Source organism: Oryx dammah, unplaced genomic scaffold, assembly GCF_014754425.2.
Source record: "Oryx dammah isolate SB20612 unplaced genomic scaffold, SCBI_Odam_1.1 HiC_scaffold_21, whole genome shotgun sequence".
Classification (NCBI taxonomy): Eukaryota; Metazoa; Chordata; class Mammalia; order Artiodactyla; family Bovidae; genus Oryx; species Oryx dammah.
Genome location: NW_024070205.1, coordinates 10,336,218 through 10,352,400, shown reverse-complemented (window position 1 = coordinate 10,352,400; position 16,183 = coordinate 10,336,218). Strand labels below are relative to the sequence as shown.

At 42.2% G+C, this 16,183-nt stretch overlaps 1 protein-coding gene across 3 annotated transcripts in view; it reads right to left on the bottom strand.

Annotated features, from left to right (window-relative positions):
- RPS6KC1 (ribosomal protein S6 kinase C1) overlaps positions 1-3,639 on the bottom strand; it is a 208,102-nt gene extending 204,463 nt beyond the window's left edge. Inside the window, exon 1 of one of the 3 annotated variants that reach the window (XM_040263157.1) lies at positions 3,390-3,639. In XM_040263157.1, the coding sequence (XP_040119091.1) occupies positions 3,390-3,494 (105 nt within the window). In that variant the 5' untranslated portion in view covers positions 3,495-3,639. The remainder of the gene's footprint in view (positions 1-3,389) is intronic. The other 2 variants (XM_040263158.1, XM_040263160.1) reach the window with 2 other exon arrangements.
- Positions 3,640-16,183: the final 12,544 nt, after the last annotated feature.

Below are 16,183 nucleotides of genomic sequence, written 5' to 3'. Positions count from 1 at the left end.
TTGCCATGCCCTCCTCTAAAGAATCTTCCTGACCCAGGGATCAAATCCCTGCTCTTCGGCACTGCAGCTGAATTCTTTACCATTGAGCCACCAGAGAAGCCGGCAAGGGAATACTGAGCAGCAATAAAGGAGAATAAAAATACACAATATAGGATGAATCTCAAATAAACCTGCTGAGTTAAAGAAGCCAAATCCCTCCTCCACAGAAAAGCACAGTACACCAACAGAAAGCGGACCAGCGGCTGCCTAGGGACAGGGGGTGGGGAGAGGAGACTGACTGCAAAGGAGCATGAGAGGACTGCTGCAGCGATGACTGTGGTGGCGGTGGTCACACAATTACAGGCACGCGTCAAAACTCGCCAAACCGTACACTCAAAACCGGTGAATCTATATCACTCTATAAATTACGCCTCGATAGAAAGAAGGTCATAAGGCAGCACTGTCTTTTAATAACAGAAATGAGATTTTCTTTTCATATTCATGAAAGAATACAGGCAAGAATTACTATTTACTTAATACTGTTAAGAAATCTAGATTACCTTATACGATTTTGTAAACTTTAGCATGATGAAACAACCAAAAACACTATGTGAATGGTTCTTTTACATCTGCATCTCCTTTAACTAAACAATCAATGGAAATCTACAGAAGAACTCTCAAATGCTGAACAGAAGTACTTATTCAAGATGAAAATTAACAAGCAACATAGGATTTAACTAGGAAATCCATTAGCAAGCTTGTAACTGGCCACACGGTTCTCTAAGCCTGCCAGCTTCCAAAGAACCGGGGGGAAAAGAAAGGATAAAGGAGATTTAAGAACATGAAACAGCTCTTATGCCAACCAATACTTAACAATGGTAATTCCAATGATTCTAATTCTATTCTTACATAAAGAACCTTGCAAGAATCAAGAATATAGAGATTGTTCCTTAAAAATATAAGTCAGTCAGTAATTGGAAACATAAAGAGGACATTTTTATCTCACAAAGTTCTGTCAGGGGAGCACTACTTACCTGATTAATTCTCCTGAGGTAAGATGTTTTTCTCTTTAAGTCTCAAAAAATAACAAATAATTTACTTGTATTTTATACTATGAAGCTTTTTAAAGTATATCTCTTTATTAATCCTTAATCTTTAAAATTAGAAAACAAAATCTGTACCATAAGCAATAAATGAGGACACAAATATTTACAAGGAGAAAAAAAAGACAAGTGTAAGCAATTTCCAGTTAAATAACCACAGCAGTAACTAATATGCATATTACACGGATCTGGTTAGAACAGGCAATGTGCTACTTTATCTTCTAATTGATGTTGTCATATGTTAGTTTACAGCTTTAAAAAAGATATTTAAGATCTCAACTAGATAAACCATTCCTTTTGTAAAGTAAGACTACAAGTAATAATTATATTCAGTGTCTTATTCAAGTTCTACACACACTCACATATTCCTTCTCCTTGCAGTGCCCTTTCCACTTATCCCACTCATCTAGATTCTTCCCATCTCTCACCACCTATCTTAATTGGTACATGTTCCCTGATCCCTTGAGCCAGGAACTCTGTATTCTGAAACCCCATAGCTCTTTTCTGTAGTCTCTTACAGCATTTAACACTTTCTACCTTGCACTAGACTTCAAGTACAGTAAACCATCTTCTACTAGGAGTATCCTTGAAAAGACGGACCACACTTTATGCTGCCTTGTCCCCCTGAGAGCTCATGGTACCTGAAACTAAACATTTAGTAAATGTGCTACCTAAAACACAGAGGAAACCAGTAATTTTTAGGCACTCTGTGCCCCACAATGCCTTGGGAGATGTAAAAGGAAATAAACACCAATGATAGTGACCTGCTCTAAATCTGAGAGACAGAGACAAGCAAACAGATTAATACAATATATTATAACTGTGATAAGTGTTAGAATAGGAGATGAACAGGGTGCTCTGAGGGGAACATTAGAGCTAGGGCATTAAGTATGTTGGAAATTGTTCTAATTTCACAAACTATGTTAGGAAACCAAGTCTAGGTTTCTGAAGGGCCAAAAGAAGCTTTCAAGGGGGCTATAGTAAGAGCACCTTTAATCTTGAAATTTTTTCTTAAGCTGAAACTAACACTCCACCTATATAACAACCTTACCTGCAAACAGAGAGTAACAATTTTCTCTGTATTCTTGGTACAACCCTCTGCAATAACCAGGCCTGGTCTTAACTACATTTACACAAATTTGCCCATCCTATCCTCTTACACTTGTTTGAACTGTGCACCAACTCCAAAAACCACATGCCTTTCCCATGTCCCAAACTCTGCGGATCTGAATCTATTTAACCTCTAATGTTCTTGTCAAGGCCCACTTCCTGATCTATCACCCAAGAGTACTACATCCCCCAAACGTATACTCTAATATTACTACTATCTGTATCTCTCTTTTTTAACAATTAATGATGAAGGTAATTCTTAAACATTTTTTTTTACAACTTAAACAGAATAGAACTCATACCCCAGAGGTGCTACTTCCTTACAATGTGAAGCTGGGCCAGCTACAACACTTTCTTGAACCATAGTTTCCTCTCCATTAAAATTAGGATTTAACTGGGTGATGTGTACATATGCCTAATACACACATACATTCATATTACATATAATACATTAAATATATGTAATTTTAATACTAATTTGTATTTAATATTAATAGTTAATTTTATTACTCTTATTTCAAGGAGGAAGACGCAAACTCTAAAACACAAAGTAAGAGCAATCAAACATGAACAAAGTGGATACTAAAAACTGTATCAATTAGTCGATGTAAAGGAGCCTCACAACTTTCAAATGTGCTCTCAAGACGACTCACACAAGACACCCTCAGCAGAATTTCTCATGTTTCCTACGGAAAACCACGAAAAATTCAGAGGCGAAAAGACACAACCAGTTACAGAGGTCCTAGGATGGTGGCCCTACCACTGACATATTTCCCAAGGGTTTATCTGCCTCTGTGCAACCCAGAAGGAAGGGAAGAAATACCCTCTATTATATAAGTCAAATAGTACATCAATTTAACATTTTTTTAAAAACCTGCATTATCCCTAGGAGACAAGCAAAACCACTTCTGCATATTTCAGCCTCGGAAGAGAAAGTCCAAGTGGGATGGGGCTGAGTCATCTATTAAAAATCATCAACGCCTGCCCCACCCTGGAAAGGGGACACTGTTGAGACCATTTCCAACGCGATCCGGGACTTCGCACGCTCTGCCCCCACCGCATCCTTTTTGAAGTCCCCACCTCGGGCGCCTGTCCCGGCACTAGGCGCAACCTGGCATCCGGCATCCCCACACCAGGGTCCAAGCCGGTCTCTCGTCCCTGGCCAGACTCCGACCCCCGTCCGGCAACTGCACTCACCCGGGCGGTGACCTTATACACCGTGTAGCCCCTCGGGTGTCGCTGGGGCTCGGTGACAGTGTAGAATCGGGCCAGATCGGCACCCCGCTCGCGGGGAGAGGTCATCCTCCCGCCGCCTCTGCCGCCGCCGCCTGCCGGGGATCATCAGTGCAACCCGGCGCCGCCGCGGTTCTCTGAAGCAGCAGCCAGGCGGCGAGGGGGCGGTGGCCCATCGGCGGCGCCTCCGCCGCGGGGCTCTGCTTCCGGGGTCGCAAAAGAGCTTCCGGGTCAGACCCGGGCTCCAATCCTGGGAGGGAGACTCCACTTTAGACCCGGACTCCCATCGCCGGCCTGAGCCTGGCAAGTGAACGAGGATCGGGCAATGGCACCGTCCGCGACGAGACGGAGGGATACCCCAGCCTAGTATCTTCTTTCCTGCCCTATTGGCGGCCCATTGGTTTAAATACCCACAACCCCTGAACTCTTATTTCAAGACAAACCCCGTCCATCTGTGCACCTGTGTTTATACCACCACAAAGTGAAAGTGAAGTCGCTCAGTCGTGTCCGACTCTACGCGACCCCATGGACTGTAACCTACCAGGTTCCTCTGTCCATGGGATTTTCCAGGCAAGAGCACTGGAGTGGGTAGCCATTTCCTTCTCCAGGTGATCTTCCCAACCCAGGGATTGAACCCAGGTCTCCCACATTGCAGGCAGACCCTTTACCATCTGAGCCACCAGGGAGGCCACAAAGTGAAAGTTGCTCAATGTCCTGATTATTCATTACCAGCTGAGCCACAGCAAGCCTCCCAAATTTAAAAAAAAAAAAAAAAGTTGCCTGTCTGAAGAGCTTTATAAGGATTAAGCTTCAACCCACTGCAGTGCGCTCACTGACAGTACACCCTGAGGGGAATTCAAACTAGGGGAAATTAACACGCATTCTCTGCTTTGAGCATACTAACCCTTGGGTAGTTAAGTTGCATATCTAAGGGAAATTTTCATAGATGTCGTGGTCCAGGCATGGGCTGGAAAGGAGTTTCCAGGCATGAGACAGAGTGAGAGGGAAAGTAAAGTTTATTAGAGTGGGAGATGCTGTTAGAATAGCGGGCCTGCTCAAGGGAGAACCGACGTTGAATGGGGGTCCCTAGTCCACTTTTGTACCCAGAGTACAAGTAATGGGATAGGGGTCTTGCAGTCATTTGCTGATTGGATGAAGCACGTATGCTGGGTGGGGAAAGAGTAGAGCAAATACCTTCTGTCTATGGGATAGGAGGGGAGACAGGTTATACTGTTCCATTAATACTGTATATATAATATACACAAAGTGAAGTCACTCAGTCGTGCCCGACTCTTTGCGACCCCATGGACTGTAGCCCACCAGGTTCCTCCGTCCATGGGATTTCCCAGGCAAGAATACTGGAGTGGGTTGACATTTCCTTCTCCAGGGGATTTTCCTGACCCAGGGTTCGAATCCGGGTCTCCTGCATTGCGGGCAGACGCTTTACCGTCTGAGCCACCAGGGAAGCCCATATAATATACACAGTATATAGTATATAATATATACTGTTCCATGGGGGAGGAAAGGACGATAAGGGTCTGGTTTTTCTGTTCCTGCATTCCAAGACCCTCCTTGGTTTTATCTGCTCTTTCGTCCTTGGGTCACCACATTCCTCCTTCTATTTTAAGGACCAATTCTTTGGCCTCTTTTGATACCCTGCTCATGTCTAACTACCTACCTATTTCACTTCTTAGGCATTTGGGAACCCAGTCTCAAAGGAAAAGGGGCCATGACCGCTCTGGCTTCTTCAGGTGTACAGGGGTGTAGTGGAGCTCTGGGTTCCTTTTGCCTGCTCTCTGTCAGGGTGCATTTACAGAGGGAGATGAAAGTCCATGGAGTGATAAGGCAGCTTGTCTTAGCATCGTCTGGGTGTTGGCCTGGGAACATTGTTGTCATACTACCACTTGGAGATTTGTTGTATTCTAGAAGAAACAACAAGAAAGTTAAAAGTACTTGGCCCAAAGATTAATAGAAGGAGAAAAGCTGCTGAGGAGCTAGCCAGGAGAATCAGGACTAGACATTGGTTTGTGACATTAGTGTTTCTCTAGGTATGAGAAGATGCAAGAATTTGGGCTCATAAAATCTTTACTTGAAAACATCTGACTATCTGAAGGCCAGTTCTTGTGGGTTTTTCCCAAGCTCAGAGTGCCTTATTTCTGATCTCCACCCTGAACTCCTTTCAGGGGATGTTGAAGGTCAGCAACTTGCAGTGGTCACAGTGTAATCCTTGCAGAGGCAGCTGGCAAGTGCCAATTTCCAGTCAGCAGCGTCCCCTCCTAATTGACCATGCTTTGGGGGCATTTCATGGCCATTGTGTCCCGCAGTGCTGGGAAGGTTCATTCCCAGGTCTAATGAAGATTCCATTGACAGGCCATTCAGTGTGCTATTATTGGACCAGGGCTTGCGAGCAGCAAAAGTCTCTGGACCATGCCTGTCTTATTAGCCTCTTGGTCCAGGAAAATATTCCCTCTTATTGCTTCTTCCCATATCTAGAGTTACATTATTACAATCACTGATCTCATATGGAACTGCATATCAGCATTTTATCACAGGTCAGTCACACATTTGGTGATATAAGAAACAATCTTCTGAAACAAATGACATAGAAAACAATATACCTATACTTAGCAGTTATTAGTAAGGTCATAAGTCAGTCAGACAGGATCATATAAGTCACTGTGAAATAATATATTCACTTAGCCAAAGTAACAAAGAAGATTTCAAAGGTAAACATAGAACAGATCACTTCAGAGGTAAAGAAACTTAAAATCCATTATGAAAGGCAGTTCAAGAAATCAAGAAAACTTATATTTATGCACAAAACTCTTCCCATGGAGTGCACTTTCCATCAAACCTTCTTAACACTTTCTGTACCCGTTACTTTGTTCTCCCGTCCTGAAACAACCACTTGTAAGTCAGACTTATTTCCTTTTCCCTTCATAAAATGTAATTTCATTCCTCATACCTTCTTTACTGAAAACACACATTGTACTTTCCTTAAGCAACCAAGAACTGACCTTTATATTAGCATTCTACAGATTGGTGAACATAAATACCAGTGACAATTTCTAAAAAAATTCTAGAGAACATCTCAGGATGGCATCAAATATTATTCATTAATAGTCCAAAATCTCTAGTTTCTCTGTAAGAAGAAGTTGTAAGAAGAAGGCGATGGCACCTCACTCCAGTACTTTTGCCTGGAAAGTCCCATGGACGGAGGAGCCTGGTGGGCTGCACTCCATGGGGTCACTAGAAGTCGGACATGACTGATCGACTTCACTTTCACTTTTCACTTTCATACATTGGAGGAGGAAATGGCAACCCACTCCAGTGTTCTTGCCTGGAGAGTCCCAGGGACGGGGGTGCCTGGTGGGCTGCCGTCACTGGGGCCCCACAGAGTTGGACACGACTGAAGCGACTTAGCAGCAGCAGCAGCAATGAATGTTTCAGAATCTTATTTTATTTGGAAATGATCTAGCTATTCAGTAAATCAGTCACTTAGTTTAGCACAACCCTAGAAATTCAGGGTTACCAAAATCTACAGGGACTGTTTTAGAGAGACATTTCTAAAGTATAATGATTCTTAATAGTTTATCTAAAAGCTCCTATCTCATTTACTTTTTTTTGGAAGTTTCTTCACTTGAGGTACTTTCCTTGCTGACAAACTTGTAACAGAAATAACAATATAACAATGTTTAACTTATAATTAACCCAGGCACAATGAAAATATGCTTAATATTAATGACTCTTAAACATGTCCATATTAGATTAGCAAACAAACATTAATACTAGATATTTAATATTGATTATTTCCCAGTTTATGTGAATATGAAATTCATTTAGGTTAATTTCTCTTCAATGGCACCCCACTCCAGTACTCTTGCCTGGAAAATCCCATGAACGGAGGAGCCTGGTAGGCTACAGTCTATGGGGTCGTCAAGAGTTGGACAGACTGAGCGACTTCACTTTTCACTTTCATATATCGGAGAAGGAAATGGCAGCCCACTCCAGTGTTCTTGCTTGGAGAATCCCAGGGATGGGGGAGCCTGGTGGGCTGCCATCTATGGGGTCACACAGAGTCGGACACAACTGAAGTGACTTAGCAGCAGCAGCAGTACTGTTCTTTCAGTTCAGTTCAGTTCAGTCGCTCAGTCGTGTCCAACTCCTTGCAACCCCATGAATTGCAGCACGCCAGGCCTCCCTGTCCATCACCACCTCCTGGAGTTCACTCAAACTCACGTCCATCGAGTCAGTGATGCCATCCAGCCATCTCATCCTCGGTCGTCCCCTTCTCCTCCTGCCCCCAATCCCTCCCAGCAACAGTCTTTTCCAATGAGTCAGCTCTTTGCATGAGGTGGCCAAAGTATTGGAGTTTCAGCTTTAGCATCATTCCTTCCAAAGAAATCCCAGGGCTGATCTCCTTCAGAATGGACTGGTTGGATTTCCTTGCAGTCCAAGGGACTCTCAAGAGTCTTCTCCAACACCACAGTTCAAAAGCATCAATTCTTCGGCGCTCAGCTTTCTTCACAGTCCAACTCTCACATCCATACGTGACCACTGGAAAAGCCATAGCCTTGACTAGACAGACCTTTGTTGGCAAAGTAATGTTTCTGCTTTTGAATATGCTATCTAGGTTGGTCATAACTTTCCTTTTAAATTAGAACTCATTTATAGCTTCAGCAATATTAAAAAAAAAAAAAAAAGACACACACTGAGACATACATAAATCCATACAGAGATCTCCTAGTTTGCTTCTTGAGATTTAAAATGTCTCTTTGACCCTCCCGCCTTTTTTCTTTGCTTGAAGTTCCAATTTGCCCGAGGCTGAGGTCTCAGGCAAAGCGGGCTGTGTATTTCAAGAACATGAAAGGATTAACCTCAAGCTTTTCCCTAGGCAGGGCTTTTAACAAGCTAGTTGTTTTTAACTGCATATGCAAAAAGAACTGGTTTTGTAGTTCCCAAGGAAAAAAAAATTCATTTTAACCAGTTTTCTCCAGAGTCTAAAGAAAATCATGGCCATCCTGTGTCAAAAAGTCATCTTTCCTGTCTGTGGTCATAGTTTTATAGCTAAAATATAGACCAACTAGTGCTCAAATTGACTCTGATATCAAAGACAGATCAGCTGATGAAAATCTTGGATTGTCCCTTTGGTGAGAAGTGAGGTCCTTGTCCCTTAGTCCCTGAAGGGCTAAGGGAATTTGCAGGAGTGGGGAATTGTGGTCCTTCCCTACCCTGAGAAACAGGAGTAGTTAGAAGAGAATTCTTTAGGATGTTCAGGAGTGGGGGAAATTTGGTTCCCTCTCCAACCGAGAGGAGAAGGCAATGGCAACCCACTCCAGTACTCTTGCCTGGAAAATCCCATGGACAGAGGAGCCTGGTAGGCTGCAGTCTATGGGGTCGCTAAGAGTCGGACAAGGCTGAGCGACTTCACTTTCACTTTTCACTTTCATGCATTGGAGAAGGAAATGGCAACACACTCCAGTGTTCTTGGAGCCTGGTGGACTGCCGTCTATCGGGTCACACAGAGTCAGACATGACTGAAGCGACTTAGCAGCAGCCACCTGAGAGATAAGCGTAGTTAGAAGGGGATTCTTTAAAATGTTAGGAGAGTTTTTGATTCTTCAGGCTTTTGAATATAGGAGAAAGACCTGGACAAAAAGGAACCTCAGAATCCTTTCCTAGAGGTCATGTGGATATGAAAGGTTGAGTAGGGGTTGTCTAGGAAATCTGATGGAGAGAGACAGAGGGGGCAAGAGATAGGGAGGCAACAGAAAGACACATGCAGCCTGAGTCCCTCAAGTCTGGATTCTGACTGAGAACCATGAAAGCAACATCTAGGCTCCTGTAAGTCAATCCGGACCAAAAGAGAAAGAAGTGACAGGGAAGAAGGCTGAGGAATCTGCCTTCAATCCTATCGGAGAGACAGTGGCCAGGGGACGATGGTCTCCGTTTTGCTTCAGCCACGATGTGCCTGACTTGGTGCATGGAAGTTGTCTTGCTGGGGGTGGATGCCCTTGTGGCCCGATTGTTCTGTGTCCCCCTTATCAACGTGGCAGGAGCCCCAATGGCTTTTAAGTGCCTGACCCGTGCCCGCACAATATCGGTTGGCCTAGTCCTCAGTTGGAAAGAAGACAAAGAACAGACCCTCACCCATTCACCCGGCAGCTACTGGGGTGCAGTGAGCAGTGGGGCCTTTGGAACACACTAGAGGGTAACCCTGGCCAGAGTCCCTCAGTTGCTTCCATAGCACTTGCCTGTTCGCAGAGGTCCCCTATGAAAAAGAAGAGGCGAGGAGGTAGAGTAAGAGACCCCAAGGTCCCCGTACGGGCCACCAAAAATGTCGTGGTCCGGGCATGGGTTGGAAAAGAATTTCCAGACATGGGACCGAATGAGAGGGGAAATAAAGTTTATTAGAGCGGGAGATGCTGTTAGAACAGCGGGCCTGCTCAAGGGAGAGCCGATGTTGAATGGGGGTCCTTAGTCCGTTTTTATACCCAGGGTACAGGAGTGGGATAGGGATCTTGCAGGTCATTTGCTGATTGGATTAGGCACATATACTGGGTGGGGAAAGAGCAGGGCAAATACCTTCTCCCTATGGGATAGGAGGTGGGGACAGGTTATACTGTTCCATTAATAGTTACAACATGGGGGAGGGAAGGACGATACAGGTCTGGTTTTTTTGTTCCTGCATTCCAAGACCCTCCTTGGTTTTATCTGCTCTTTCGTCCTTGGGTCACCACAATAGATTCTTATACCTTCCACAAATGGAAAAGCACTAAAATCATTAACTGTGATGGCTTTTCTGTAATTAGCAGTAATGTTTCACTACTTCATGTTTTTCCCAGCAAAAAAAAAGAATCAAATAAAACCTGTCTCCTCCCTTACCTCTTTGGAGCAGTTTCTCAGCTATCTGAGAGGCTATCTCTTGGGCTATTGTTCTCAACACGGCCCCTGAATAAAACTGAAACTCGTTCTCACACTGTGCATGTTTTTTATTTGACACAACCTATTTCAATTTTAAAATTCATCCATTCATACTCTAAAGTTGGAACCTGTGTCTACTACGAAGATAGAGTTCCTATTTAAATTTGTCACTATCCATAGCTTGATTCCTCTACCTTCCTTCATCAAGATTTTCTCATTCCCCACAACATTAATTCCAAATGGTTGCAGTTCTCCTCAACACTCTATTCCTCTTCACCTTGCCTTTTTACCTGTTGGCCCCTCCTTCTTTACAAAGGGGGAAAAGTACTTAGTACCAATCCCTTCATCTTCACATAATTCTGTTTCAATCTGAGACCTACACATATCCCTACCTCATTTTCCAGGACTAATCACTCTTCCTGTGCACTGATATCCATGCTCGTTGGCAGACCTAAAGACCTTGTTCCATCAGTGACATCCCAACTCTACTTTCTGTACCTTCAACCTCTTCCTTGTCACTGGCTCCTTCTTCTCAGCCTATGTATGCAAGGTCTTCCCTGTAATTCAAATGGTAAAGAATCTGCCTGCAACGCAGGAGACCTGGGTCCAATCCCTGGGTCAGGAAGATCCTCTGAAGAAGGAAACGGCACTCCACTCCAGTATTCTTGCCTGGAGAATCCCATGGACAGAGGAGCCTGGCAGGCTACAGTCGGTGGGATCACAAAGAGTTGGACACGACTGAGCGACTAACACTATGTATTCCTAAATCTATCATTTGTTTATTCAACCTGAACTCACCACCTATTACATGCCAGTCATCATACTAACTAGGCATTGGAGTTACAAAGTCCCTGATCTCAAGAACCATTTAGGAAGGAAAAGCAAAAAACATTTAAAGTATATTGTTATTAAAATAAATACTATCACAGGTGCATATATGGAGTGCTACAGAACACATCTAATTCTGTTTGGAAAATTAGCTAAAGTTTTCTAATACTGGGGAAATATGGTGAATTTTGAAAGAGAGACAGGAATTAGCCAGGAAAAGAAAAGAGTAAAGAAAACCATTCATGTTCTCATCTCTTCTGATTTTTTCTCCTGATACTGAGCAGTATCAAGAGAGGGTAGTGGAAAGGGCACTGAAAACCAAGTTCATGAGGAAGCTATGTTCAAAGAGCTAAACACACACACACAAGCAAAAAACGTCCAAACTGCTTAAACAAACTGGTTCAAGAAGAAAGAGGAAATGTTAATCGACCCATAATGAGTGAAAATACTGAATCAGTAATTTTAAAACTTGAACAAATAAAAAGCTCAGGATCAGATGGCTTCACTGGTGAATTCTACCAAATATTTAAAGAAAAATTAACATGAATCTTTTTCAAACTCTTCCTAAAAAAATAGGAAACGAGAAAACAATAACTCATTTTATGAAGCCAGTATTACCTGAAAACCAAAGGCAGATGGAGCCGTCCCAAAAAAAGAAAATTGCAAATATCCCCTATATGTAAACATATTCAACTAGGGGACTTCTCTGGGGGTCCAGCAGTTAAGAATCTACATTCCAATGCAGGGGAAATGGGTTCAATTCCTGGTCTGGGAAGATCCCACTTGCCATGGAGCAACTAAGCCCACGTGCCAGAACTAGTGAGGCCTGAGTGCCTAGAGCCTGCGCTCTGCACCAAGAGAAGCCACTGAAATGAGAGGCACTCACATTGTAATGAAGAGTAACCCTGGATTGCTACAACCAGAGAAAGCCTACTCAGAGCAGCAAAGACCCATCGCAGCCAAAAATAAAAACAAACAACAACCAAAAATCCTCAACTAAATATTAGCAAATAGAATCCCAGAGTATATTTAAACAGTTAAATAACACGACCACATAGGATTTATCCCAAAAATACGAGGTTGGTTCAAAATATGAAAATAAATCAGTATAATATACCATATCAATGAAATAAAGGCAGAAAGTGAAGAGGAACTAAAAAGACTTTTGAAAGTGAAAGAGGAGAGTGGAAAGTTTGGCTTAAAGCTCAACATTCAGGAAACGAAGATGATGGCATCTGGTCCCATCAAACAGTGGAAACAGTGTCAGACTTTATTTGGGGGAGCTCCAGGGTCACTGCAGATGGTGATTGCAGTCATGAAATTAAAAGACACTTACTCCTTGGAAGGAAGGTTATAACCAACCTAGATAGCACATTAAACAGCAGAGATATTACTTTGCCAACAAAGGTCCGTCTAGTCAAGGCTATGGTTTTTCCAATGGTCATGTATGGATGTGAGAGTTGGACTGTGAAGAAAGCTGAGCACAGAAGAATTGATGCTTTTGAACTGTGGTGCTGGAGAAGACTCTTGAGAGTCCCTTGGACTATGAAGTCCAACCAGACCATCCTAAAGGAGACCAGTCCTGGGTGTTCATTGGAAGGACTGATACTAAAGCTGAAACTCTAGTACTTTGGCCACCTCATTCGAAGAGTTGACTCACTGGAAAAGACCCTGATGCTGGGAGGGATTGGGGGCAGGAGGAGAAGGGGATGACAGAGGATGAGACGGCTGGATGGCATCACCGACTCAATGGACATGAGTTTGAGTGAACTCTGGGGTTGGTGATGGACAGGGAGGCCTGGCGTGCTACGATTCGTGGGGTCGCAAAGAGTCGGACACGACTGAGCGACTGAACTGAGCTGAACTGAATGAAATAAAGGGGAGAAACACTGGATAATATCAATAAATACCAAAAAAAGAAAGCATTTGACAATATCAAACACCCTTTCATGGTAAACACAAAGCAAAGAAAGAATAAAAAGGAATTTCCTCAACCTGATAAAGGGCACTGAGGAAAAACTCACAATTAACATCATACTCATGGTGAAAGACTAAAAGTTTTCTCCCTGAGATTAGCAAGAAGACAAAAATGAACACTCTTTCCACTTCTATTAAGCATTGTACAGAAGTACTAGACAAGGCAACTAGACAAGAAAAGGAAGTAAAAAGCATACAAAAGAGAAAGGCAGGAATAAAACTCTTCATTTGCAGGTGACATGATCTCATACATAGAAAATTCTAAACACACATACATGCAATAAAACTATTAGAACTAATAAACAATTTCCATTTAATGGTAGGAATAAAATCACCACACAAAAGTCAATTTTATTTCTATACAGTCTGAAATTAAAATTAAGAAAATAATTCCATTTACAATACCATCAAAAATAATAAAATATTTGGGAATAAATTTATAAAAGAAACATGACTTGTACACTGAAAACTCTAAAAACATTGTTGAGAGAAATTAAAGCATACATAAGTAAATAGAAAGTCATACCCATTCATGGCTTAAAATATGTTAAGATGGCAATACTCCCCAAATTTATCTGCTGATCCAACGAATCTCTATTAAAATTCCAACTTTTTTTTTTTTTTTCAGAAATGGTCAAGCTGATCCTAAAATTCATTTGGAAATGCAAGGAACTCTGAATGGCCAAAATAATCTTGAAAAAAAAAAGATTCACTTCCTGATTTCAAATTTTACCACAAAGCTACAGTAATCAAGGCAGTGTGGTAGTGGTATAAGGATAAAAGTATAAATAAATGGCATGGATAGAGAGTTCAGAAATAACTTGATATATTTACAGTCAAGTGATTTTCAACAAGGATCTTAAGATTATTCAATGGCTGAGGAGGATGGAAGAGGGTGGGGATGGGTAGCAGACAGTCTTTTCAACAAGTAATGCTGGAAAAAATTAGATATCCACATGCAAAAGAATGAATTTGGATCCCTACCTAACACCGTATACTAAATTGTTTTTCTAATTAACTCCTGCTCATGGGGCATGGGTCAAAAGAAATGAATCTGATGTTAGTGCACATAATGTTCAGCCTAGCTGCCAGAAATCAGTAAATACTCTATGATTCCATAAAGTTCAAAAACCATTAAAGCCAATCTGTAATGATGGAAGTCAGGACGGTGGCTCTCCACGGAGGATGGGGATGGTGAGCACATGAGAAGGGCACGAGAAACTCCTCTGGGATGCTGGGAAGGGCCATGATCTGGTTAGTAGCTACATAAGGCACCCCTGCCCCACCCCCGCCAGCGGTGCAGTGGTAAAGAATCCACCTGCCAGCGCAGGAGACGGAAGTTCAACCTGCAAGTTCAATCCCTGGGTCAGGAAGAGCCCCAGGAGGAATAGTCTAGGATTCTTGACAGCAAAATCCCATGGACCGAGGAGCATGGCAGGCTACAGGCCATCTGGGTCACAAAGAGTCAGACGCAACTGAACGCGCATACACAAGGATGTGTATATGAAAACATTTATCACACTAAACATTTATGATTTATTTACTTTACTGCGTATATGTTATGCCCCAATCAATAAGCTTACTTCTTCATTTATCTGTTTTTGGCTGTGCTCTGCAGCATGTGGGATCTTAGTTCCCCCACGGATTGAACCTACGCCTCCTGCAGTGGAAGGCAAAGTCTTAACCAATGGACCTCCAGGGGACTCCCCCAATCAGTAAGCTTTTTAAATTTTTAAGAAAATAAAAGTCCCCTGGTCTCCCTAGATACTTCCAATCCACCTTTCATATTCCCATTAAATTCATCCATTTTAAAAGCTATGGCCTTATGTCACTCTTCCGTAAATTCTTCACTGGGTCTTATTGTCATGATTTCTCTGTCATAGATTTTTAGGATCAATTATGTCTGGTCCTTGCTCACCTCATTTCATTTCTCTGGGTTTCAATCAAATCATTTGCAATATCACACCTCCAGATCTTCAGATCATCTGTTTCTTTAGAAATTCCCACCACCTCCAACTAGCCTTCAGAAATCAGCTCACTCAAGGACTAATGAGGTCGTCTTTCACAGACCAACCTTCTCTTTCAAGGAATAGTAGGTATTTCTTCTTTGCTATCACCTCTCTATTCTTCATCTGTGCTATGCACCTGCCACAGGGTAGCGGTATGTTATGTGGGCTAATTTAGGGCTGAGATGTTTTTATCCCATTATGCTGTGAACCCTTTAAAGGCAGGGGCTGTTTTTGCTTTGTATTCATACCCCAGGTAACTGTTGCAGGGGCTAGAAGGGAAGAGCTATTTGCTAACTACATTAACTCCAAGGTTCTAAAGACTTTTTTCCTGCCAATCCAATTAAATATACTGTTATAACTATTTATCTTTTTGCCCAAAATAACTGACTTTTAACTACTGATCTGAGCTTCTGACCAGAATAAAATAAAAAATATACTCATATTAAGCTCATATAATATCAGTCAAAAGCAAGAAACTGTGGTTTTGGCAAACCTTTGCTACCTTGTTACAGACTTTTCTTCAATTTCTATTTGATATTTTAAAATATTATAATAATTCAAAGATTTCCTTAAATTTTTTTGACCTCCAGGATCCTAAACTTCCCAGGTTTAGGTAACTGTTTATGAACTAAAGATTAATTAAAGAGAATAAAGTGATATGTTACTTTACACCTTGATGTTAGCCTTCATGAAAGACACATACTGCTTTCAACTAAATGCTTAGTTTTGGCATGGCAAAGTCAAAATACTTGGTAAAATACTATAAAATATCACATTATTTAGACAAACAAAAGACAGTTCCTGTCCTCAAGTGGGAAACAGACAACCATGAAGAGCATTTTTACTTTTTCTTACAGACAGCTTCCTCACGCTCTCCTTTGCTGTTCCATCATTCTCCTCTGTATCTAAAGAACCTCTGCTGATATCTGCCCTTACTCTTTCATCAGTTCAGTTCAGTTCAGTTCAGTCGCTCAGTCGTGTCTGACTCTTTGCAACCCCATGAATCGCAGCATGCCAGGC